A 27,197-nucleotide genomic window follows, 5' to 3' on the forward strand; every position below is an offset into this window, starting at 1 on the left:
ACCTCTTCACTACTTTACTTTAACTGATGCTCTCAAACACTTTATTAAGAGACAAGAAATCCAAGTAATTAACTCTTGATGAGTTCAGCACAGCTGTTAACTGAAAGCCTGAATTCCAGGAGACTCTACTTCATAAAGCTGACTGAGAAAATCCAGCAGAGATGTTCAAAACTGTAAAACCAAAAAAAAAAGTAAAATATAAAACATATTCTGATTTGTTTAACACTTTTTGTTCACTAAATAATTGTATGTTTGTCTTCATAGTTGATTAATATAGTATAAATCTACAATGAGGAACATTGGAAAGATACATATAAAAATGAGGCTGATGCAGCATCTGTGCCAATTCATGTCCATCAGAGAAAACCCACTGGGCTCCTGCTGAGCTGAGCTGATCTCCACCGGCTCAACTGAGCAGCAACAGATGATTTACTGCATTTATCCCATCAGCAAAGTGAACTCAGGTCTGAGAGGAGCTAATCTTTACAGCTTTAACCGTCTCAACCCTCACTGAACCCAACTAAACCTGTAAACTGTGATTAACACACTGATCTACACCAGCACTGAGAGAGAGAGAGAGAGAGAGAGAGAGAGAGAGAGAGAGATAATGGAGGAGTAAGATAACGATAGTTAGTTAAGTGATTTAATCCATTTTCAATATAAATAAGCTGTAAACTGTGATGAGCACACAGATCTCCACCAGCACTTAAGAGCACTTACTCTTAAGTATGTGTGTGTGTGTGTGTTTGTGTGTGTGTGTGAGAGAGAGAGAGAGAGAGAGAGAGAGAAAGAAAGAAATCAAATTAATTGCAATTCATGCCAATAAAGCTACTTTAAATTGACATTGAATTGAGAGAGAGGGAAAAGGAGAGAAAGAAACAGAGAGAGAGAGACAAAGGAAGAGAAAGCAAGAAGAAAGAAAGAGAGAGGAAGAGAGAGTGATGGAGTGTGCAAGAAAGAGAGGACAAAACAGAGAGAGACAGAGGAAGAGAAATTAAGAAGAAAAAGAGAGAGAATGAGTGTGAAAAAGAGAAAAAAGAGATGCAGGGTGAGAGAATGAGGGGACAGAGAAAGAGAGAGTACAGAGAGAGAGAATAAAGTGAGAGAGAGACAGAGAGAGAGAGGACGAGGGAATAAGAAGAAAGAGAGATAGAAAAAGAGAAACAGTGAGATGGAGAATGAGAAAAAGAGAGAACAGAGGAAGAGAGAGTGTAGAGGAGTAAGAATAAAAAGACAGAGAGAAAGAAAGAAAGAAAGAAAGAAAGAAAGAAGGAGGAGAAAGAGAGGACAGAGAAAGAGAGAGAGAGAGGGAGAGACAGAAAGTGGAAATTAAAAAAAGAGGGACAGAGAGAAAAAAAGAGAGTAAAGAGTGAGAAGAAAGAGAGAGACAGAGAGAGGAGAGAAAGAGAGAGAGGGGAGAGATTGTGTGTGAGAGAGGAAAAAGGAGTAAAAAGAAAGAAAGAGACAAAGAGAGAGAGGGGAGAAAGAGAGTGTGTGTGAGAGAGAGAAAGAATGAGCGAGAGAGAAAGATGAAAAAGAGAGAGATGGAGAGTGAGAGAGTGCAGAAGAGAGAGAGAGAGAAATAATGGAGGAGTGAGATAAAGAGAGAGAGAATAAAGCGAGAAAGAGAGAGGATGAGGGAATAAGAAGAAAGAGAGATAGAAAAGAAGAGTGAGAATAGAGAGAGAGAGAGGATGAGGGAATAAGAAGAAAGAGAGAAAGTGTCCGTGAGAAGAAAGAGAATCAGTGAGATGGAGAAAGAGAGAACAGAGAAAGAGAGAGTGTAGCAGAGAGAGAATAAAGAAAGAGAGAGTGAGAGAGACAGAAAGAAAAAAGGAGGAGAAAAAAGAAAAAGAGAGAGTATAGAGTAAGAATAACGAGAGAGAGAGAGAGACAGAGAGAGGAGAGAAAGAGAGAAAGGGGAGAGATTATGTGTGAGAGAGGAAAAAGGACTAAAAGAAATAGAAGATAGAAGAATGAAAAGACAGATTGAAGAGTGAGAACAGAGAGAGAAACAAGAAAGAGAGAGACAGAGAGAGGGGAGTAAGAGAGAGAGAAATAATGGAGGAATGAGATAAAGAGAGACAGAGAGAGAGGATGAGGGAATAAGAAGAAAGAGAGATAGAAAAAGAGACAGGAGAGAGAGAAGAAAGAGAATCAGTCAGATGGAGAATGAGAGAAAGAGAGAAGAGAGAGTGTAGAGGAGAGAGAATAAAGAAAGAGAGAGACAGAGAGAAAAAAAGGAGAAAAAAGAAAAAGAGAGAGAATAGAGAAAGAATAAAGAGAGACAGAGAAAGGAGAGAAAGAGAGAAAGGGGAGAGATTATGTGTGAGAGCGGAAAAAGGAGTAAAAGAAATAGAAGATATAAGAGAGAAAGAGGGAGAAGGAGTGAGAAGAATGAAAAAGACAGATTGAAGAGACAGAGAGAGAGGAGAAAGAGAGAGAAATAATGGAGGAGTGAGATAACGATAGTTAGTTATGAGATTTAATCCACTGTTCATTATAAAAACCTGTAACACAGATTTACACACAGGGCTGATTTAACACACAGATCTTCAACAGCAGCAACAGGGCTAATGAGGAGGCTCTTACTCTTAAGTGTGTGTGTGTGTGAGAGTGTGTGTGTGTGTGTGTGAGTGTGTGTGTGAGTGTGTGTGTGTGTGTGTGTGTGTGTGAGAGAGTGTGTGTGTGTGTGAGAGTGTGTGTGTGTGTGTGTGAGAGTAAGTGTGTGTGTGTGAGAGTGTGTGTGTGTGTGAGAGTGTGTGTGTGTGTGTGATCCTCTGAATGGCTGGATTGGTTTAATGGGATGATGTCGGCATCTGCTCCATCACTGCCTCCTTTGTGCCGGACGGCCGCCGGCTCTTTGTGTTTCACACGCAAAGCACACACACACACACACACCCACCCACACACACACACACACACACACCCACCCACACATACACACACACACACACACACACACACACACACACACACACACACACACACAGCCCTGAATTCACTCGCCTTTTATCAGGAGATTCTGCACTTAATTAAGTGATTTCAGCACTTCTTTTCCTTTCTCCTCCTCTATTGCTTCCCCCTCTCTTTTATTTCATTCACTCTCTATTTTGCAGACTCTCTCTCTCTCTCTCTCTGAATACATGCACTGGCGGAGACGTATGATAGGTAGGTAGGGTGTTTACTGTACAACCTCAAATCAGAAATGAAGAGAGCTTTTCAGTTTCTGAATCAGTTTCTCTGATTTTGCTATTTATAGGTTTATGTTTGAATAAAATTAACATTGTTGAAATATGAAAAAAGATGCAGAGCTTTCAGACCTCAAATAATGCAAAGAAAACAGAAAAGTTCATATTCATAAAGTTTTAAGAGTTCAGAAATCAGTATTTGGTGGAATAACCCTGGTGGTTTTTAATCACAGTTTTAAATTAATGCATCTTGGCATCATGTTCTCCTCCACCAGTCTTACACACTGCTTTTGGATAACTTTATGCTGCTTTACTCCTGGTGCAAAAATTCAAGCAGTTCAGTTTGGTGGTTTGATGGTTTGTGATCATCCATCTTCCTCTTGATTATATTCCAGAGGTTTTAAATTTGGTAAAATCAAAGAAACTCATTTTTTTTTCTAGAGCTGTACATTAATTCCTGCATTTCTGCCCTGCTATACACTTCAGACTGAAGTTGGGACAGTAAAGCATTTAAAACTTTAGGTAACCCATTAAACATGTACCTCGCAGCTTGATTTAGGGTGTGTCTTTTTGTCTTTGCTATCATAACAACGGGAAAAGTACACCTTGCACTGATTGAAATGCACAAAACGCATGTACTAATTCTTTTAATTAATCATGGGTGTGTTTTGGGTTTAACGTGCAATTAACAAATCAGAGTGTCACTCGCCTTTAATTCCTTTTAAGAGTCAGGTGCACTGGTCAGTCTGGCTCTGGCAGATTGCTATTTTAACGGTGCAGCGCTTCTGCTCTGAGGAAACTCATTTAAAGGAACAGCAACCTTATTATATTTTGTATTCTGTTTATTGTTGATGTCAAAGTTGGGTTTGTGCACTGCTGTATGTTCATTGGTGTGTAACAATTAGTCCATTGCCAAGATAGCGATGAACGTCTGACTGTTGGCGTCTGTCTAGGTTGTATTCAGTCAGTGAGGCTCCTGTGTTTTCGAAATGTACCTGAACACACCTCATTTCCAGAACACCACGCCCATCAGTGTAGATATATTCAGAAGCACTGCTGCTGTTTAAACCAGACAAGAGGAAGGAGTGAATATAGAAAATAGCTGATTAGAGGTGGGCGATACGAGTAATTTTGGTATCGATCCAATCCAATTGCCGATATTGATACCGATAGTTTTTAATATTTAAGCTTCATAGATCCAAAGGATCCAAAAGACTTTTGCCAAACATCCCTACGTGACAACAAAATACTTTATTATCACAATCAACATTTTTGTTTAGAAACAACAGGAACAGTAACAAAACAAAGTTTGCCTTAACATTAAAAAATATATATCTTTTTTGAGATAGAAAATGAAAAACACAACACAATACAAAAATAAAATGTATTTTTTCCACTCACTAGACATCTTGAGTATCAATCTTTTTACATGAGTATTGTCCAATATCAATACCAGCGTTGGTATCGATATTATCGATATTTGAATCGATCCGCCCACCTCTATTGCACTGCTGATGGGGTGTAAGATAGCAATGAGCACCACTGAATCAGTTTCTCTGAATATGAGTAAAATGAACATTGCTGTTTTATTCTATAAACTACTGACAATATTTCAGTCCCACATTTGAAAATGAGACTAACCTTATAAAGTGTTTATGAGTGGTTTAAGAAATTAGATTAGATTAGATTATTGATTATTATTGATTAGATTGTAAATGATTTAAAAAGCATTGATAAGCAGTTTGTTAAGGGTATGGGTGGAGCCTCAGGGCTGACACAGTTACAACACATTATTAAATTAAAAAGGCAACAGTGATCTGTTGTTGCTTAGTCATTTAATTCAACGTAGTCATTTAATTTATAGTAAATAGTTGAGTAAATGAGCATCTCGAGTATCGATCTTTTTACATGAGTATTGCTCAATATCGATCCGCCCACCTCTACTGCTGATGGGGTGTAAGATAGCAATGAGCACCATCACAAATGTCCCAAAAATGATCTATTTCCTGCATAAAAAATAAACTGCGCAGCTTTTACGGATTGAGAATTTTACGGATTTGTCCTTTGGGCTCGTTATCGTAATACAGAGGCGACGCGCGCTCGTAAAACACGAGCAACATTTCCATGTGAATGTAATCGGAGCTCACATCCTCCACAGCTTCAAATCCTATGGCAAATTCCTCTCCAATTAGCATATGTAGGGTCTAATTTTACATGCTGTCAGGACGATAAAGATTAAAATTAATTAATTCGGTAATTAATTGGCTACGCATAGTAGGGCAGACATCTTGAGGGCACGGTAGGGTAGAGTGGAGAGGGGACGTGGAGGGTTTTCTTAGCAGCGGCATGTCTTAGCGAAATTACACTGAGTGTGTGTGAGAGTGTAGTGTGTGTGTATAGTGTAGAGCAGGGGTGTCCAAACTTTTTTTTGTTGGGGGCCAGAAGGAGAAATATATTTGAAGTCACGGGCCACAGACTCTGTAATAAAACAAATAATGAAATATACCACTTTATATAATACATGTTTCCTGATTACTTTCATTTGCACACCATTTTACTTGACTTACTATCTTTATCTTTGACAGTGCTGTGTAAACTAATTTCTAGTATAAACTAGAAATGTGCACTCTCTCCGCTTTTAGACTCTTTGGACCGTTTTTCTGCGCTAGAAATGCGCACTCTCTCCGCTTTTAGACTCTTTGGCCCGTTTTTCTGAGCTAGAAATGCGCACTCTCTCCGCTTTTAGACTCTTTGCCCTGTTTTTCTGCACTAGAAATGCACACTCTCTCCGCTTTTAGACTCTTTGCCCCGTTTTTCTGCGCTAGAAATGCACACTCTCTCCGCTTTTAGACTCTTTGGCCCGTTTTTCTGAGCTAGAAATGCGCACTCTCTCCGCTTTTAGACTCTTTGGCCCGTTTTTCTGCACTAGAAATGCACACTCTCTCCGCTTTTAGACTCTTTGCCCCGTTTTTCTGCGCTAGAAATGCACACTCTCTTCGCTTTTAGACTCTTTGGACCGTTTTTCTGCGCTAGAAATGCGCACTCTCTCCGCTTTTAGACTCTTTGGCCCGTTTTTCTGCGCTAGAAATGCGCACTCTCTCCGCTTTTAGACTCTTTGGCCCGTTTTTCTGCGCTAGAAATGCGCACTCTCTCTGCTTTTAGACTCTTTGGCCCGTTTTTCTGCGCTAGAAATGCGCACTCTCTCCGCTTTTAGACTCTTTGGCCCGTTTTTCTGCGCTAGAAATGTGCACTCTCTCCGCTTTTAGACTCTTTGGCCCGTTTTTCTGCGCTAGAAATGCGCACTCTCTCTGCTTTTAGACTCTTTGGCCCGTTTTTCTGCGCTAGAAATGCGCACTCTCTCCGCTTTTAGACTCTTTGGCCCGTTTTTCTGCGCTAGAAATGAACACTTTCTGCTTTAAGACTCTTTGACCCGTTTTTCTGCGCTAGAAATGCGCACTCTCTCTGCTTTTAGACTCTTTGGCCCGTTTTTCTGCGCTAGAAATGCGCACTCTCTCCGCTTTTAGACTCTTTGGCCCGTTTTTCTGCGCTAGAAATGCGCACTCTCTCTGCTTTTAGACTCTTTGGCCCGTTTTTCTGCGCTAGAAATGCGCACTCTCTCCGCTTTTAGACTCTTTGGCCCGTTTTTCTGCGCTAGAAATGAACACTTTCTGCTTTAAGACTCTTTGACCCGTTTTTCTGCGCTAGAAATGCGCACTCTCTCCGCTTTTAGCCTCTTTGGCTCGTTTTTCTGACACCTAGCGTTCAAACTTTGAATCTCACATTATAAAAACCTGCTTAACAGCGGGCCAACTTTCATTCTAGTTCTAAAATACCTCCTCCGAAAAAGGAAACGGGCTGCAAATGGCCCGCGGGCCGTAGTTTGGACACCCCTGGTGTAGTGTAAGCAATGGGGACTGTTAAAATGTTGAAATCATTATGTACATCACCACTAATTCTCTCTTTCTCTCTCTACGTCTCTCTCTCTTAATTTGATGAATTTGCCAAAGCCATGAAAGAAGTGTTGAAACATTGGTAATAATAACAGTAAAAAAGAATATCCACCACCTTATTTCCACACCCGTTATCCATTTTTTCACTGCAGTGACACTAATTAAGTATTTCACTAAATAAAATAACATTGCTGTTTCCGTAAATGAACCAGCAGCTCAGTTTCCTCTGCTGAGAAGAGTTTGTTGGACACGTCCAGGTAGCTGCACCGTTACAATAGCAATCCACCAAGTCAGAGCTCACCTGATTGTTTTTTTTCACATTCTGGTCAAAATGAACCACACCCATGAATAATAGCATAGCATTTCGAGCTGCGCAAGCCGTACTTTTCTCGATGTTACGATAGCAAAGACACACTGACACTGCCTAAATCAAGCTGCACGGTGCCCCGCTGACAGCTCGCCTATATCGCCTGTGTAAAAACAATGAAATGGTCATAAGGAGGTCAAGAAAATGGTCTGTGACATAGACGTCTGTTTATTAATGCTATATTCATGTTATATTAAGCTATGCTGTGATAATCACAATATAGCAAAGCAACAAATAATTAATTTACTTTTTTTTAAATAAAAGTTAAATAATAGTTAGAATGTTATAATCACGCAGCTCTGGGTATCACACACACACGTGAGCTCCTTAACTTGTCCACATTTGACTCTTTATTAAGAACAGTGTGTAGTTGTTAAATAATAACAGGTCTGTGCTTCTTTAGTGTTGCAATGTTCATTAAAAGCATGAAAATGTTTTGGTAACACTTTCTATGAATGTCATCTCTATTAGACTCTATAACCACATTCATAACATATTATAATGCATTCATAAGACATTATAAACATGGCAATAAATATTTATAAAAATGCATAACCCATTATAGCCATCTTTATTAAGCATTATAACTTGTGATCATAATACATTATAAGCTGTGCTTATAATATATATGTTAAAATAGTATATAGCTATCGTTAATAATCTAGTCCCAAAATGAAAGTATGTCACTTTACTTAGAGCGCATAAAGACCTGTTATAATACATTATAACTGACAATAACTAATATTATATTTAAGACAAGAATAATTTATGAGGGGTTAAAATATATTTAGAGGATTACTGAGGGTGTGTTTATAAGTTGGAAGCTTTTTTAGTCATGATACAGTCTACAAGCAGGGACTGAGTTTCTTGGTATTGATGTATAACATGTTATAAAAACAGCTATTAATGCATTATAATCACAGTTCATGATGCATAATAAACATGGCTATGATGAATTATAGAGTTTTATAAATATTTATACCCATGTTTATAATGCTTTATGAATGCATTATAATGTGTTATGAGTATGTTTATAGAGTCTTATAGAGATGACATTCATAGAAAGTGTTACCAATGTTTTTTTTTTTAAAGCTCAGTTTTAACGCTCCACTTACTAAAATAATGTCTGGTTTAAATTAGGCTCGGGATCGGGTTTTTCTGGGCCAGATCTAAGCTCTACTACAAAGTATCTACACTACAATATACTGAAGTATAATGGATGTAGAAAACTGGGAGGTAGTCATAATGTTATGCTCTCTCTCTTTCTCTCTGTCTCTCTGAGTGTGTGTAGAGATGGCGTGGGCAGTCTGGGCTCTCGCTGGGAGAGATATCGGGGTATTCTGAGGATACGGCGGTGCTGAGGATGCTGAGGATGAGGAGGAGGAGGAGGAGGCGGTGAGGCGGCGAGAGGAGGAGGATGAGCAGCTCTTGTAAGAAGTGGCCGACATAAACTGTGTCACTTCATTGGAAAACAATAGAGGACAGGACAGGGACCACCCCCTTTACCCATCCTTTACCACCCCCCTTCCCCCTCTCTCACTTTACAACCCCCCCTTCCCATCTTACTCTTAACCCCGCCCCCCAGCATCCCACTCCCCCGAGCCACCACATGGCTTTAGCTTTAGCTGTAGATGTATTGTCTGCTACCTCCTCTTACTCTCTCTCTCTCTTGCTCTTTCTCAGTGTCTCTCGCCCTCTCTCTCTCTTTTCTGTTTCTCTCTCTCCGAGACAAGTGAATGAGTGGTTGGTGTTGTTATTGTGAAAGGTTGTGAAAGCAGGAGAAGGAGGAGGAGAATGGGGAGAAGGGGTCGGGTGGGATGGAGGGAGTTGGAGGGGGGTCTCCTGCCCCCCCTACCAACCCCCCTCTCTACCCCCCAGCCACCCCAGTCTGCATGCATGTGTCTGTATGTGTAAGTGTGTGTGTAAAAGTGTGTGTGTGTGTGTGTGTGTGTGTGTGAACGCACAGACGGTTCAGTAGTAATTTGATGTGTGTCCCGGGGGACGTTTGATGGATTAAAGCTAAGCAGCTCCATTGCTGTGTACCACCTGATCTCTCTCCCACCGCCGCCCCATATAAACCCGGCTGACTGCTGATCTCAGCTAGTCTTTCTCTCTCCTTCTCTCTTTCTCCTCACTCTCTCTCTCTCTCTTCCTCTCTCCTTTATCTATCTGTGAGTGGCTCTCGACCTTCCTTCCTTTCTTCCTTTCTTTCTTTCTTTCTTTCTTTATTTATTTATTTCTTCATTTTTTCTCAGAGTCGGGAGCTATCCAGTGCTGAACGTGTGCACTTAAAAAAAAAAAATTAACAAATATTTTAGAGTATTTTTAAGTATATTTTTTAGTATTTTTTAAAAGTATTTTTAAAGTATTTATTTATTTTTTATTTTATTTAGTTCTCCACCACCAAAAAGAAGAAGAAGATTAGACAGAGAGTCTATACAGAGTGTGTGTAGCTGTGTGTGTATATGTATTTATGTATTTTTATATGTGTGTGTGTGTGTGAGCATTGTACAGTACAGTAGCACTCATCAGTAGTGGCGGTGCACTCCACCGCTCGCTTACACACACACACACACACACACACACACAGACAGAGACAGCATAGCATAGCACAGCACACACTGCACACACAGCATCGCATCGCATTGTATCGCATCGCATCCTCATTCATCCTCCTCTTCCTCCTCCGTCGCCTTGCTCTCTCTCTTCTCTTCTCTTCTCTTTTTATATTATCTCTTCCTTTCTTTCTTTCCTTCTTTTTGATCTGCATCCTCATCTTTTGTTTCATCTTGTCATCTTTTTTTTTGGATCCATCGTGCTGCTTTCTCTTTTTCACCTCCTTTTTTTTAATGTACATTTTTTTGCATTTTTGCAAGGAGCTCGGGCCTTTTATTTTGTAAATAAGTTGAACGCACGGATTTAAGAAAGGCGACGCAACTCAAGGATTTTTTCTCTATTTTTTAATTTTTTCCTGTGAATTTTCCGTGTTTCCCGTGCGACGCCCATGCGTACGGCTTCTCGCGTGTGTGTGCTGACCGTGCGCGAAGCAGAAAGAGAAGAAGAAGAAGAGGAGGAAGCAGCAGCAGCATCATGCCACGCTCCTTTCTGGTGAAGAAGATCAAGTTGGATGATTTCTCCTCGTCTCCCGTGGTGGCGTCCAACCATCACCACCACCACCACCACCATCACCACAACCACCACCATCACCACCTGGACGACGCCTTCGCCTTCACCCGCTCCATCACAGACTCCAGCGTAACCAGCCTGGGCGTCCGACTCAGCGAGAATGGTAAGTGTGTGTGTGTGTGTGTGTGTGTGTGTGGGAAGTGTATGTGTGTGCTGACTTCCATGACTATGTTATGTCTACGATTTATGCTTTGTAAACATGTAGAGCACTATCGCCGTCACACCACAGGACAAACTGAATTTGCACACTGAATTTGACCTAGATTATGTCACACCACAGGACTATAATAGTGTCACACTGAATTTGACTAAAATTCTGTTACACCTAAAGACTAAAATAGTGTTGCACCAAAATACTAACATAGTGTCACACCAAAGGACAAATCTACCATGATACGCAACAACAAATTATTGCTATTTGCAATTATTACTATTCAGCTAGTCTCAGCTAATCTCAGCTAGTGTCAGCTAATCTCAGATAGGCTCAACCCAATTGGACCAGAACCTGGAAATATCTCAGATATCTCCACCATAACAAACCCAGCAATCCCAGGGTTGGTAAAGACTTTCAGCTCGTTGGTTTTAGAGGCTAAACCATGCTTTCTTTATTTCTCTCTTTCTTTCTTTCTTTCTCTCTTTCGCTCAATAGCTAAGAATTATCACCAGATGTTCCGCAAAACCTGGTGTTTTGTTGTTGTTTTAGGATCCCAAATAATCCTCCTAAACCTCCCCCCTTCGCTTGATACCCCCTTTATCCCCCTTTTTCCCCCGTTTCGCCCCCTTTCTCCACCTCCTGCCCTCCCGATTTGCCCCGTGCCCTCAGACTTTTGTGTGTTTTTGACTGGGTGATGTTCGCACACAATCCAGGTCACTGAGAAGCGTCGGCTTATGTAAATAAGGCCATGCGACAGGGCTGACAGTGGGCTTGTTTGGCATGCTAAGCGCTAATGCTAAGCACTAACCGCTAACTGCTAACGCAGCAGCCCGTCTCCCTGCCTCCCTTTGTGGACGGGCAGGAGATCTCGCCGCCGGACGCCGTGTGGAAGGCAAGACTCCTGTCCTGAGGCGTGATTGGATGATGCGTTTGTCCTTAGATCGTAATGCCCTTGAATTTTTGCCACCGTCCACTCCAACCCCCCACCACAAAGCCACTCTTTCTCTCTCTCTTTCTCTTTCTTTCTCTTTCTATCTATCAGTCTCCTCATCTTTCTCCTTTCCGTCTCTGTCTGTCGCTCATTCTCCCATTCTCCCGTTCTCTCGCTCTCTCTCTCTTTCTCTCTTTATCTCCTACGTTGCAACATATGAAACCAAGCAGGGGGGCAGGATTTCAGTCAGCGACACCACAGGACACATTCAAGTACAGTACAGAACGGCCGAGAGCGGGGATGGGGGGGAGGGGGGGATGAAAGATGTGAAAGCGAAGGAGAAATACTGTAGGTTGGCACAAGCAGTGTTTACAGTACAATAGGACAAGTACTGTCACACCAAAGGACAAGTACTGTGACGTGCAAGGACAAAAAAAAGCATCAAAGCTTCATCAGTTTTTATGAGTAAAAATAATTACACTATGAACTTATCCTACCATTTGAGGACATGACCTTATCATTTTTGCTGGCCTCAGTCATATTTTTTTCCATGAAGTTCAGCTAATTTTTTAACCAGTCTTGCAATATATATATACAGACAGAGTGGACTGTGATATAACTTTTAATAATAATAATATAAATAAAAGTCCATTGTGCTTTAAAATAGTATAATTTCATTTTAATGTTATTTTATTACTGAATTATTGTATTATATGCTGGCCAATAAAAAAATAGCTGTAGTCAAAAGCCTATAAATGAGTAAGGAAAAATAATTAGTAGAATACTTTGCACAAGCTGTATTTAATGGACCAACATGTAGTACAGGAAATCACAGTGCATGCCGTCACACCAAAGGACAAATACTGTCACACCAAAGGATAAATAGTTTGAGACATAGGCAGTATTGACTGAAGCGACATGTAGTACAGAGAAGCACTGGTACAAAGTAAAAATGATATGCATCGACAAGGACAAACACTGTCACACCAAAGAACAGATGCTGCAACATAAAAAGACAAAGAGCATCACAGATAAATAAGTAAAAAAAACAACCTTTAGAATGCTTGGCAAAGGCAGTATTGACTTGGCCATAGTATAGTACAGCATAGCACTGGGTACAGTGTAAACATGCAGTGCACCCTTAGTCACACAAAGGACAAATACAGTCATGCCAAAAGATGAATAGATCAAGAAGTAGGTTGATGAATGCTTGGCACAGACAGTATTGACTGGACCAACATGTAGAACAAGAAAAGCACAGGGTACAGTGTAAACATGCAGTGCATGCTGTCACACAAAAGGACAAATACTGTCACACTAAAGGATGAATATGTTGAGAAACAGGCAGTATTGACAGGAACAATATGTAGTACAGGGAATAACTGGTACAGGGTAAAAATGATGTGCAACGAAAAGGACAAACACTGTCACACCAAAGGACAAGTTTTGCGACATTAAATGACAAAGAGCATCACAGATGAATAAGTTTTAAAAAATGCTGTGCATCACTCTCACACAAGAGGACAAACACTGTCACACCAAGGACAAATGCTGCGACATGAAATGACAAAGAGCATCACAGATGCTGCAACTTGTAGAATGTTTGGCAAAGGCAGTATTGATTGGGTCAGTAGTACAGCATAGCACTGGGTCCAGTGGGTGTCAGCATGCAGTCGCACAAAAGGACAAATACTGTCACACCAAAGGATGAATTGATATGTAGAATAGATATATACATATATAGAAAGCACAGGGTACAGTGTAAATATCTAAATCATGACTGTCACACCACAGGACAATCACTGTCACACCAAAGGATATGTAGGAGAAATAGTTTGACGAATGCTTGAAACAGGCCAAGGGTACAGTGTAAAAATGCTGCGCAACACTGTCACACCAGAGGACATATGCTGACACATGCAAGAACACATAGCATCACAGATGAATAAGTAAAAATAACGTGTAGCATGTTTGGCTAAGCCAGTACTGACTGGACAGTTAGTAGTTTATAGTAGAAATTCCCACTGAGTACAGTTTAAACATGTAAATCACGACTGTCACACCACAGGACAATTCAACCATATGTTTGGCACAAGCAATTTAGAAATTTTGACTGGACTGTTGTTGCAAAAATATTGGGTACCACTGTTATCACAGTGTTAAGACAAAGTGCACTTCCGTCACACAAAAGGACAAAGACCGTCACGCCAAAGGACGAACAGCATCACAGATGACTGAGTAGGCTGGGCCCATCCATCCACAGCCAGACATGCTAAGCAACAGGAGGCTTCCAGTGGTCCCTGAGCCCCAAACACACACACACACAGTACACACACACACACACACACACACTCTTTCGCTCGCCCATTTTCTCTGTGGGCAGATTTGGGCAGCAGATGTCCACTCCCCTTCTGTTGTGTGATGATGTTTTCAGAGATAAGCTGATAGCTGAGAGATTTAGGCAAAGCATGAGAAAGAGAGAGAGAGAGAAAGAGAGAGAGAGAGAGAGAGAGAGAGAAAGAGAGAGAGAGATATGAGCTAAAGAAGGTAAAGCATGCCCACCTGTTGAGAAACTGCTGGTATTTATAGGACTCAGTGATTTTTATCTGAATTTATGGGTTACAGAATAAAGAAGTTCGGCAGGTTGGAGAATCTAAATAACAATAACAGATGACTAATACAGTAAATACAGTACACACAGTCTTTATAGATTATAAATAGTGTGTTGATGTATTGTACATTTCATTAGAAAAAACTCAGTATTATAATATTAATTTTGTTGGGTTATTATTACTAATATTATTATGGTTTGTGTGGATAGCATTTATTTATGGTAAAACATGATATGAATGTAAAATCTCTGTAAGACTCTAATTACATTTTTATAGAGTGTAAATTCATTAGAATGAATTTACACAGAAATATAAACAAGGCTACAAAAATGTGCTCAAAAAAATACACAACACATGTTTATTCATAGCTATATTATAAAATGTGATCAAAATGAATCTCAGTATCTCAAGCTGTGTTTATTATAGAATGTTATACAAGGTACAATACTGTATATATATAAATAAAATAATATTAAATAACTGTCACTCTTCTTTGTACAGAAACATATTACAATGCATTATAAATGATGATGTGCTTTTATAATAGAATAGAATAGAAATGAATGAGATTATAGGAAAAATAAAATTGATATTATTGATAACAAATGATATTATGGATCAGTGTGGGTTTACTTCAAACCAGTTTCTTAAAAACATTAAGAAAAATCACAATAACTTCTGTAACTATATATAGTCCACATAATATTGTTATTGTAACAGGCCTAATTCTAATATTAGAAACATAACAAACATAAACAAAGGCATAATTAATATATAGACATAACATTGATGGAAAGTGCTATCATTCTTCATCTTCTTCTTCTTATTATTATTATTATTAATATTATTTTAAGTCTGGATATACGCTGTCTATGTTCAGTGTATCAGTAATGTGTGCTGTGTCAGCACTGTCTCCAGCACTGTTACCCCAGCGCAAACAATGGAGCAGCAGCACAACCATCACCTCCTGCTTTCACCTCTACCATCTAAACACCATCTAAACACCACCTAAACACCTCCTAAACACCATCTAAACACCATCTAAACACCACCTAAACACCATCTAAACAAAATCTAAACACCATCAAAACACCACCTAAACACCATCTAAACACCATCTAAACACCACCTAAACACCTCCTAAACACCATCTAAACACCATCAAAACACCACCTAAACACCATCTAAATACCATCTAAACACCACCTAAACACCATCTAAACACCTCCTAAACACCACCTAAACACCTCCTAAACACCATCTAAACACCATCTAAACACCACCTAAACACCATCTAAACACCATCTAAACACCATCTAAACACCACCTAAACACCTCCTAAACACCATCTAAACACCACCTAAACACCACTTAAACACCACCTAAACACCTCCTAAAAACCATCTAAATACCACCTAAACACCTCCTAAACACCATCTAAATACCATCTAAACACCACCTAAACACCACCTAAACACCACTTAAACACCACCTAAACACCTCCTAAACACCATCTAAACACCACCTAAACACCATCTAAACACCACCTAAACACCTCCTAAACACCACCTAAACAAAATCTAAACACCACCTAAACACCACCTTAACACCATCTAAATACCACCTAAACACCATCTAAACACCACCTAAACACCTCCTAAACACCACCTAAACACCATCTAAACACCATCTAAACACCACCTAAACACAACTTAAACACCACCTAAACACCACCTAAACACCATCTAAACACCACCTAAACACCTCCTAAAACACCATCTAAATACCATCTAAACACCATCTAAACACCACCTAAACACCACTTAAACACCACCTAAACACCTCCTAAACACCTCCTAAACACCACCTAAACACCATCTAAACACCATCTAAACACCACCTAAACACCATCTAAACACCACCTAAACACCACCTAAACACCACTTAAACACCACCTAAACACCTCCTAAAAACCATCTAAATACCACCTAAACACCTCCTAAACACCATCTAAACACCACCTAAACACCATCTAAACACCACCTAAACACCACCTAAACACCTCCTAAACACCATCTAAACAAAATCTAAACAAAATCTAAACACCATCTAAACACCACCTAAATACCTCCTAAACGAAATCTAAACACCACCTAAACACCTCCTAAACACCATCTAAACACCACCTAAACACCACTTAAACACCACCTAAACACCTCCTAAAAACCATCTAAATACCACCTAAACACCTCCTAAACACCATCTAAACACCACCTAAACACCACCTAAACACCACTTAAACACCACCTAAACACCTCCTAAAAACCATCTAAATACCACCTAAACACCTCCTAAACACCATCTAAATACCATCTAAACACCACCTAAACACCATCTAAACACCACCTAAACACCACCTAAACACCTCCTAAACACCATCTAAACAAAATCTAAACAAAATCTAAACACCATCTAAACACCACCTAAATACCTCCTAAACGAAATCTAAACACCACCTAAACACCTCCTAACCCTGAGGAGGTGCTGTAGGAAAGACAGGGGGCACAGAGAGCATTAAAGGAAATTAGAGAAGTCAGACAGAGAGTCAGGGAGTCAAACGGTCAGGATTAGTCTCAGCCTTTGTCTCACATTGCAATACTGTGACTGAGACACACACACACACACACACAAACACACACACACACACACACACACACACACACACACTTATATATATATATATATATAATTTTTTTCTCTTTAATTTTAAAATACAGTACCAGTCAAAAGAACCTTTCATTCAATATTTTATTTATTTATGTTTTTCTACATAATAAATGAATAGAAAAGTGATCTATCAGACTATGAAGGAACACATAAGGAATCATGTAGTATACAGGCTACAGGTGTAGGTGATACAAAACCCTTTATTTTTCTCAGTAAAATAAGTTATTTACACTAAATTTGAGGACATTTAAGGAAGCTGCCTGTTTAATAATTTCAGATCCGTAACAGGAATCAACCCAAATTCTGCAATTCTGTTTGAAAATAGACATAAAAACACTCGACAAACATAACGAAACTAAAGGTTTGGAGGACGATTTCTGGTTGATTTGTTGATGTATTTAAATGTATGTACTTGTATTTAAATCTTTTTAAAATATTTTCTATTACAATTACAGTTATGTTTTCAGCAGTAATGTTCCTTATCCAACATGAAAGATTTTTTATGTAATGCTTAAATAGAAATCCTCAAGCTTTAGTTGTGTAATATCAGGCAGACAATCGATATTGACTGTGGTCCTAATGAGGGCCAGTTTCATCATCATTTTAACATTTGTGATGGCCTTTCCACCTCCATACGCTGATCAGAATTGTTTATTATTATATAACGTGTACATAGTTGTATTTTTGTAAATCTGGATTTAGCCTAAACCTTAAAATCACATTTTTTATATTCAGAATTCAGAATATATCTGTGTAAAGTGAGGGTGGTGTTCAGCAGCAGGGTGGCGAGTTTGGCTGTTCTGATCCCCCCCCCCAACCCCCCTCCCGCCCTCCTGTATGTGTTGTGCTCCAGAGAGCAACAGGGACTTGTGGAATGCTCCACTAAAACCCACTGAGATCCTGAATAAATATGTGTTTTTTTTTATTTTTAGGCTTTTGTTGGGCTTGTATTTACATTTTTTATTACTATTTTTGTTTTCCTTATTTTCTATTCCTGTAAAATTATTGGGAAAAACTTCTAATAGAGAAGAACCACATTCATAACATATTATAACGCATAATTAGGCATTACAAACATAGCTATAAATATTTATAAAAATGCATAACTTCATAAAACTTCAATAGTCATCTTTATTAGATAGATAGATAGATAGATAGATAGATAGATATACTTGATAGATAGATAGATAGATAGATAGATAGATAGATCTACTTTATAGATTTAGAGTTAAATAGGAGGAGTTTTAATTTAATTATAAACACTCCATTGCTGCTCTGTTTGTAGCTGCGCTTTTTGGTTTGTATTTGGTTTGTAAGCGCTGCATTGTTTCTAGGTTACCTGTATGTGTTGTAGTAATACATGGAGAGCTTCGGTTACAGTGCATTACCAGCTGATAACGGCACTCATAGAATGCCTTTCAGCCAATCACACTGCAGGGTCGGAACTAAATGTGGTATAATGAATCATAATCCCTGTATTGTTGTATGTATCACTCTTGACAATATATGCATACCCATACTACTGATTAATGTATACAGAATCATGAAAAATGTTTGGACACAACTTAAATTCAGTGTTTTTTCATCATTTCAAAATGTTCTGCACTGTAGATTAATACTAAAATCCTTAGACTATCCAGACTATGAAGAAAAATTATGAAACTGGCACTCATCAGGACTTTCCCATAAGACAAGGAGCAAGAGTTTCCTCTGTTGTACAGGATTAGTTTATCCGAGTTACCCACCTAAATGCTTCACAGAGTATTTTGGTTTGTTTAACACTGTTTTTAAGTTACTACATGATTCCTTATGTGTTCCTTCATAGTCTGATAGATCATTTACTATTCTTTAATAGTGTAGGACTAGGTGTGAACAGGTGTGAACAGGCGCAGAGGTGTAAATATGGTGGATTCTGATGCAGTAAAGCAGTTTGTGGTTTGTGGAGAGGACAGCGCTCTGAAAATGGCTCTTCATGTGAGGAGCTGCTGAAGTGGAGAGCATTAAGAGCTTTAACTGCTCGGCTAATGACCCGAGACCATCCAAGGCCCTTCAGAAAGCTTAGCACAGCAAATGAGTTTTAGCTCCGCCCACTTTCAGACAGGCCCCGCCCACCTATCAGCAGCATGATTATGAGTCATAGCTGCATATGAGATGTTTGTGAGATGCTAATAACCAATGCTAGCCAATGATAGCATTGAAAAAAGGCCACTAAACCCACCCCAGCTCAGGGGGCAGGGCTTAAAGGAAGCATTTCTGTCTTGTTTACTGGTGCACTGTTTTACAGCAGATAGGCTATTGATCAGTGTCCCAAAAAACTTTGAATCTCATTAAAAAGGCAGTCAATAGTTAATTTGCCACGCTTGGTGCATTCAGGGCTGTGGGATGATTTTCCCTGTGCGAATGTCTAACGATCACGTTCAGTCTTATAGTGCATTTCTCACGTTTTCAAGGTTTTAACGTGACAGTGCCACAGATTTTACATTTTACATTTAAAAGCTTCAGATGGATCACTGCTTTTCTCCTGCTCCCTTTTCTGTGTATTGACTCAATGCTTTAGTTTTTTATTTACATGTCATTGGGTAGAAACTATTGTGTTTTCTGTCCCATGACTTTTGTCATGTGTCAAAGAACCTAAAGACAGCTGCACTGACCTGTGGAATATGTGTGCACCCACTATTATCAGCTCTCACTACAACTCCCATAATTCACCTGCATCCACTATTATCAGCCCTCACTACAACTCCCATAATTCACCTGCACCCACTATTATCAGCCCTCACTACAACTCCCATAATTCACCTGCACCCACTATTATCATCCCTCACTACAACTCCCATAATTCACCTGCACCCACTATTATCAGCCCTCACTACAACTCCCATAATTCACCTACACCCACTATTATCATCCCTCACTACAACTCCCATAATTCACCTGCACCCACTATTATAAGACCCTCACTACAACTCCCATAATTTACCTGCACCCACTATTATCAGCCCTCACTACAACTCCCATAATTCACCTGCACCCACTATTATCAGCCCTCACTACAACTCCCATAATTCACCTGCACCCACTACTATCAGCCCTCACTACAACTCCCATAATTCACCTGCACCCACTACTATCAGCCCTCATTACAACTCCCATAATTCACCTTCACCCACAATTATCAGACCCTCACTACGATTCCCATAGTCCACCTGCACCCACTATTATCAGACCCTCACTACAACTCCCATAATTCACCTGCACCCACTATTATCATCCCTCACTACAACTCCCATAATTCACCTGCACCCACTATTATCAGACCCTCACTACAACTCCCATAATTTACCTGCACCCACTATTATCAGCCCTCACTACAACTCCCATAATTCACCTGCATCCACTATTATCAGCCCTCACTACAACTCCCATAATTCACCTGCATCCACTATTATCAGCCCTCACTACAACTCCCATAATTCACCTGCACCCACTACTATCAGCCCTCACTACAACTCCCATAATTCACCTGCACCCACTATTATCAGCCCTCACTACAACTCCCATAATTCACCTGCACCCACTACTATCAGCCCTCACTACAACTCCCATAATTCACCTGCACCCACTATTATCAGCCCTCACTACAACTCCCATAATTCACCTGCACCCACTACTATCAGCCCTCACTACAACTCCCATAATTCACCTGCACCCACAATTATCAGACCCTCACTACGATTCCCATAGTCCACCTGCACCCACTATTATAAGACCCTCACTACAACTCCCATAATTTACCTGCACCCACTATTATCAGCCCTCACTACAACTCCCATAATTCACCTACACCCACTATTATCATCCCTCACTACAACTCCCATAATTCACCTGCACCCACTATTATCAGACCCTCACTACAACTCCCATAATTCAATCAGTGCAAGAACCGACACATGAACTGATCCGTCTAAAAGACATGTACTGGAATCCAGATACTTTAAAAGCAGTGTAATATAAAAATGACTGTACAGTGTGTGTGTTTGTGTGTGAGAGAGTGTGTGTGTGATGTAGAGAGAGAGTGGGTGTGTGACCCAAAGGGTTTTAACACAGAGATAATGGCTAATTAAGTAGAGTAACTGTATTGGGAGAACAGAGACCCCCGCTGTCACTCTTAAACCCCCCATCCACACACACACACACACACACACATACACACACACACACACACACACACACACACACATACACACACTCTCTAAGATGAAGTAATCTGATCGATTAGATCCTTCCCTTTGATAAGATTACTGTAGCATGTCTGTAGGTAGGCAAGCAAGTGTGTGTGTTGTTTTGTTACTTAAGTATAAATGTACATTATCTTTATTTTACTGCAGTAATTATTTTTCATTTTCACACAATTATCTGAACTTTCTACTCCTTACATTTTAATAAAATCAGCCTCGTTACTCCTATTTCATTTCAGCTGGTTTTCATTCCGCCTTCTCATCGTTCAATAAAACCCCTATCCAGATAAATCTCTCCATCCAGATAGAGTGAATCTGATTGTGATTGGATGTAGAGAAGTATAAACATATACCATTCCGACTCCCTATTGGTTTATACTGTGATCCATCACACCTGCCCACTCCCCCCTCCCCCCCACACACACTAGAGTAAGAACATAGCAGATGTATGTAGTCTAGTCTGAAGATGATCCGTGCAGAGACTCAAGAGAACTCCAGATAAACTCATTTTAATATTTTAACAATATAGTCAATGTTATATTATTTTAGATAAAATAAGTATTTATTTGTAACCCTAGTATCTATACAATGAAAAAAATGATAAGTAAAATTTACTTTAAAAAAGTTTCGCAATTTTCTGCATTTGCTTTTTTTAAGTAAATTTTATTTCAGTTTCAAGAATTCAGTTCACTGATTTACTCTACAGGGGTTGGACAATGAAACTGAAACACCTGTCTCATTTTAGTGTGGGAGGTTTCATAGATAAATTCGAGCAGCCTGGTGTTCAATCTTCATTAATTGCACATTGCACCAGTAAGAGCAGAGTGTGAAGGTTCAATTAGCAGGGTAAGAGCACAGTTCTGCTCTAAATATTGCAATGCACACAACATTATTAGTGACATACCAGAGTTCAAAAGAGGACAAATTGTTGGTGCACGTCTTGCTGGAGCATCTGTGACCAAGACAGCAAGTCTTTGTGATGCATCAAGAGCCACGGTATCCAGGGTAATGTCAGCATACCACCAAGAAGGACCAACCACATCCAACAGGATTAACTGTGGACGCAGTAAGAGGAAGCTGTCTGAAAGGGATGTTCGGGTGCTTACCCGGATTGTATCTAAAAAAAAAAATAAAACCACGGCTGATCAAATCACGCAGAATTCAATGTGCACCTCAACTCTCCTGTTTCCACCAGAACTGTCCGTCACCACAATCAATTACTGTGCTCTAAAACCAGGTGTTTCAGTTTCATTGTCATTGTCAAGTCTTGAAACTGAGTTGAAGTTACTTAAATTTATCTGAAATTAAATTTACTTAAAGAGGAGAAACTTAAAGTAAATTTTACTCATCACTCATCATCTCCTCTCTGTCTCTCTCTCTCCAGGCTACATCCAGGACTACATCAGTCCTTCAGGATTTCAGGGCGAGAAGAAGCTGGAGCTTAAGCTGGCCTCGGCCGTGTCCGACCCCCTGTACGCTCCGGTCAGCAGCGGGGGGGAGGAGTACTGCGAGCCGGACCTGGAGCAGCCCGACAGCCCCCAGTCCGGCCTGACCGCCCGCGGATACTACAGCGGCGAGGCGGAGAGCCTGAGCGACGGCTACACCACCGCCGACGCCTTCTTCATCTCGGACGGGCGCTCGCGGAGGAAAGGCGAGGCCAAGGAGGCGAAGAAGAGCCCGGAGGAGGTGAAGGAGGTGGTGGGCGGCGGCCCTCGGCACACGTGCAACGAGTGCGGCAAGACCTACGCCACGTCCTCCAACCTGAGCCGCCACAAGCAGACGCACCGCAGCCTGGACAGCAAGATGGCGCGCAAGTGCCCCACCTGCAACAAGGTGTACGTGTCCATGCCGGCGCTGGCCATGCACATCCTGACGCACGACCTCAAGCACAAGTGCGACGTGTGCAGCAAGGCCTTCAGCCGGCCGTGGCTCCTGCAGGGACACATGCGCTCGCACACCGGCGAGAAGCCCTTCGCCTGCGCCCACTGCGGCAAAGCCTTCGCCGACCGCTCCAACCTGCGCGCCCACATGCAGACGCACTCCGCCTTCAAGCACTACCGCTGCAAGCGCTGCGACAAGACCTTCGCCCTCAAGTCCTACCTGAACAAGCACTACGAGTCCGCCTGCTTCAAGGGCTCCGGCGACGAGGACGAGTCCGGCTCCGAGAACTGATGGAGGGAGCGGAGAGAACCGCCACCAGAAACTTCCAGAAGCTTCGAGAAACTTCGTCTGTCGCCTCTTCTTCGGATTTTCGTCAGGAAGCGTCAGGAGACTTGTTTATCTTGTTCATTCGCGCACGTCTTCTCTCCGTACGATTAACGAACGGAAACAAAAACGCCCTTCACTTCTTCACTTCCTTTAAAACATTTACACTAATAAACACACATTAATACAACTACACACTTAAATACACACACACACACGTACACACTCAAACTGGAAGAAGGAAGAAACACATTGAAACAAATAGAATTGAAATAATCAAAATGATTGAGATGATTGAGAAATGTGTAATTCACACTGACGTCCACATCAATACATATGATCAGAAGTGATGCTCAACTTCTAAGAGCTTTAAATTCTCTTTAATTATTTATTTATTATTTATCTCTATTATTATTAATTCTACAGTTTCTTTAGGAAACATCTCACATGTCCAATAGTTTTCCCTTATAGAAATGCACTGAAATGTGTCCATAAACTCAATTTTTTTGAGCTACAACAAGCAAATTTGGCAGAATCACAGAAACAATACTGTAGTTTTATACTTAATGCTTTTTTATGCTTTATATAAATCAAATTACTTACAGTATTCATATAATTATTGTATATATTTCACATTCTTGCTCTCCAGCGCAGTCTGTGCATGGTGGAGCTTGGGGCACCCATATTTTAGCAAGTAAGTTTATGGACACAGTTCTGTTCTGTAGCCAAATACATATATATATATATATATATATATATATATATATATATATATATATATATATATGGACATAGCTATTAGCATAAAGAAACATAGCAACACCTTAGCAACCACCTTAGCACCTATATTACACTATATTACACTTTCCAGGTAATATCAGCTTACTATTATCGGCTCCATCCCTAGAGCATCACTGTATTATATTAATATTTATTGTTGCCAAAAGAAAAGTATTATTATTGCCAAACGTGATTTGCAGTTATGTATATATTTAGTTATATATTGTATTGATGTGGAAATAATGTTCACATTTAAAAATCAGGACAATTCAATGCGTTTCTTCTTTTTTTTCTGGGCACGACGGAATAAATAAACGAAGAAGAGAAATTCAATCCTTCCAAAAAATTCAATAATCGCATCCTTCATATACACACACACACACACACACACTCATACAAACATACACACACATACACACACACACTTTCTCCCACACACAAATAAATGCGCCTTCCCCCTTTTCCCCCCCTCTTTTTTAGAAAGCAATATTTTCGCTGAGATTAACTTTGGGAAAAACCTGAGAACAATAATGACCAGACAATAATGAATAGATGCTGGATTTTTTTCTTCACGATTTCTTGCGATTGCTAATTGTCTACAGATACACGGCAACGTACTTTAAGACTCTCTCTTTCCCTCTATCTCTCTCTCTTTCTCTTTCTCTCTCTCTCTCTATCTATCACACACACTTACTCACACACACACTCTTATTATGAGGCCTGGCATGTGAATTTTTATCAATGACTATAATAATATTAATAACGATAGTAATAATATTTAGATTCCTGATATTCTGATATTTTATAGCAAATCGAACGAAAAAGAAACAAAAAAAAACAAACAAACACAAACAAAGAGAACAAACAAAAAAGGACAACGACGGCGTTCCTTCCTTTTTTTGTTTTTTCCTGTTTTCTTTTTTAGAAACAAACAAACGAAAAAATGACCTCATGTATTTTTATGCTGCTTTTATTTTTTTCTTTTTTGTGCTAAGAGTTGAATTCTTTTGCAACTGCCAATTTCAACTTTTATGACTTTTAATGTCTACGATGACAGTATTTGCAAAAAAATCGTAATGGCCACTGAAGAGGTGAAAATGTTGTTTTTCATCGCTCTTTCTTTTTTTAAGAATATGTTAATGATTATTATTATAAGTGTTATTTTTATATCGCGAGTCCAAAATTCGAGCTGTTTATTTATTGTCTTTTATTTATTGATTGATTGATTGATTTTTTTGTGCCAATCACCCCCTTTGATGATGCCCCTTGATAACTTATCGGAAGCAATCTTTCGGGAATCTTAAGCTACTGTGGTGGAGAATGCGGGCTACGCCAAAATCAACCCGAAGGACAAACGAAAGAGACGGAAGCAACTCAACAAAAACTCGACGAAAAGACGCTGAAAGCGGTTTAAAACCTCTCGTCGCTCTCGTCTCGGTCCTGTCTGACAGGATGCAATATCTCAGTATTCGCTCGCAGTATTCGTTTATGAGGACTCCAACAAGGACATTTACTAGCAGACATCAAAGAAGAGTGATGCAACTCAACTGAAGCAATCTCAACCCACGATACAGGTCTTCCTCCGCCGGTTTGGCTTAAAACAGACAAAGCAGACTCTTCAAGTGTTTCGTCCATCTGGAGATCCCCCCTTCCCCCTACTTCCTGTCTAACGATTACCTCACCCAGAGGCAGGTATGACCTCTGACCCCTACGACTCTCTTCTTGTCCCCTCACTGTCCATCCTTCACCTCCTTCACCACCAGAACTACAACCTCATCTCTCGCCATCTCAGTATTGTTTCATTTATGTATTTATTCATGTACTATTTATTCCTTTATTTTTTTTATTTGAGTATTTATTATTTTATAATTTTCTTGGTGTTCTTGATTTTCTATTTATTTACTAATTTATTGATTTAATTTATTGATTGATTGATTGATTGATTGAACTTATTCATCTGTGTATTCCGTGTAATACTGAATACCGCCACCATTGACCTTGTAAGATGCTGCTCTTGAAAGAACAAATGTTTATATGCATGATGATAAAAAAACAAAACTGTAGAAAAAGTCCGTAGGACTTCTAGCGTTTTTGAAGAGGAACAATGTACAGCGTTTGAGACGCCCGAATGCCGGTGAACACTTTTTTTCTTCCTCACAGGCAATAATAATAATATTAATAATAATATTATTAATAATAACAGTAATAATAATTATTATAATTCTCCCTTGGCATGGCAACGGACTTGTATAATCAGAGCTGTCCTGTCTGCAGAACACTTATAAACGGCAATAAATGAAAGCGCCTGAACACGAAACACAGAAGTCATCATTCTCCATCTCGTTGTTGTGTTTTACTTTTTTATTTTGGGGAAAAAATATGAGTTTTGGGGCTGAAAACGAGTTTAAAAAAGTTTAAAGTTTAATGAAGGCAGAGCGCATAATGAACTCTATTTGCCTTATAACCATAAAACATTTCTCCATCATTTCATCTCCATCGTTCAGCTCAGCTCAGCCTGGATTCGTACATATATGACAAAAAACAAAAAATATATATTTTTTTAGAATTGATTTAATTCAGTGTGACTAAAAACTGCAAAAAACTAAATCTTAGCAGGTGAAATGTTCGAGTTTTAAGGCAACAGGTCTTATTTTCTTCTCTGATAAGACTTTTTGTCTTATTAAGCATTGTAAGTTTTAGATTATTTTGCTTATTTTTGGAATAATTATCTTATTCAGTATAACTTAGAATTGTCATCTTATTTTACGCAATTTGAACAAAAAAATAAGCACAAAAAGTAATCAATCAAGTTACTCTACTTCTTGTTTCCAAATTTAAGGCAAAAAAATCTGTGAT

The 27,197-nt window shown here is 39.7% G+C and overlaps 1 protein-coding gene and 2 long non-coding RNA genes across 4 annotated transcripts; 1 reads left to right on the plus strand and 2 right to left on the minus strand.

Moving 5' to 3' along the window:
* The first annotated feature begins 9,605 nt into the window (after nt 1–9,605).
* On the plus strand, nt 9,606–26,658 carry scrt2 (scratch family zinc finger 2). Its single transcript, XM_007231683.4, has 2 exons — nt 9,606–10,797; nt 22,741–26,658. The coding sequence occupies exons 1-2, from the start codon at nt 10,599–10,601 to the stop codon at nt 23,526–23,528; spliced, it is 987 nt and encodes a 328-aa protein (XP_007231745.2). The 5' UTR covers nt 9,606–10,598; the 3' UTR covers nt 23,529–26,658.
* LOC125806159 (uncharacterized) lies at nt 15,664–16,085 on the minus strand. Its single transcript, XR_007441461.1, has 3 exons — nt 16,016–16,085; nt 15,807–15,850; nt 15,664–15,718 (listed from the first exon to the last, which is right to left on the minus strand). It is a non-coding gene; the product is annotated as an uncharacterized LOC125806159 (long non-coding RNA).
* Nucleotides 19,827–20,698, minus strand: LOC125806152 (uncharacterized). 2 transcript variants are annotated; one of them, XR_007441451.1, is made up of 4 exons: nt 20,642–20,698; nt 20,371–20,415; nt 20,099–20,188; nt 19,827–19,962 (listed from the first exon to the last, which is right to left on the minus strand). It is a non-coding gene; the product is annotated as an uncharacterized LOC125806152 (long non-coding RNA). The 2 variants fall into 2 exon arrangements; XR_007441450.1 differs by lacking the exon at nt 20,642–20,698 and having other exon boundaries at nt 20,371–20,427.
* Nucleotides 26,659–27,197: the final 539 nt, after the last annotated feature.

This window comes from Astyanax mexicanus, chromosome 12, assembly GCF_023375975.1.
Source record: "Astyanax mexicanus isolate ESR-SI-001 chromosome 12, AstMex3_surface, whole genome shotgun sequence".
Taxonomy (NCBI): Eukaryota; Metazoa; Chordata; class Actinopteri; order Characiformes; family Acestrorhamphidae; genus Astyanax; species Astyanax mexicanus.

Bases quoted from the DNA above. Each gene is read 5' to 3' on its own strand.
- scrt2 (XM_007231683.4), top strand. From the start codon at position 10,599: ATGCCACGCTCCTTTCTGGTGAAGAAGATCAAGTTGGATGATTTCTCC. The intron at 10,798-22,740 runs GTAAGTGTGTGT...CTCTCTCTCCAG, and splicing joins CGTCCGACTCAGCGAGAATG to GCTACATCCAGGACTACATC.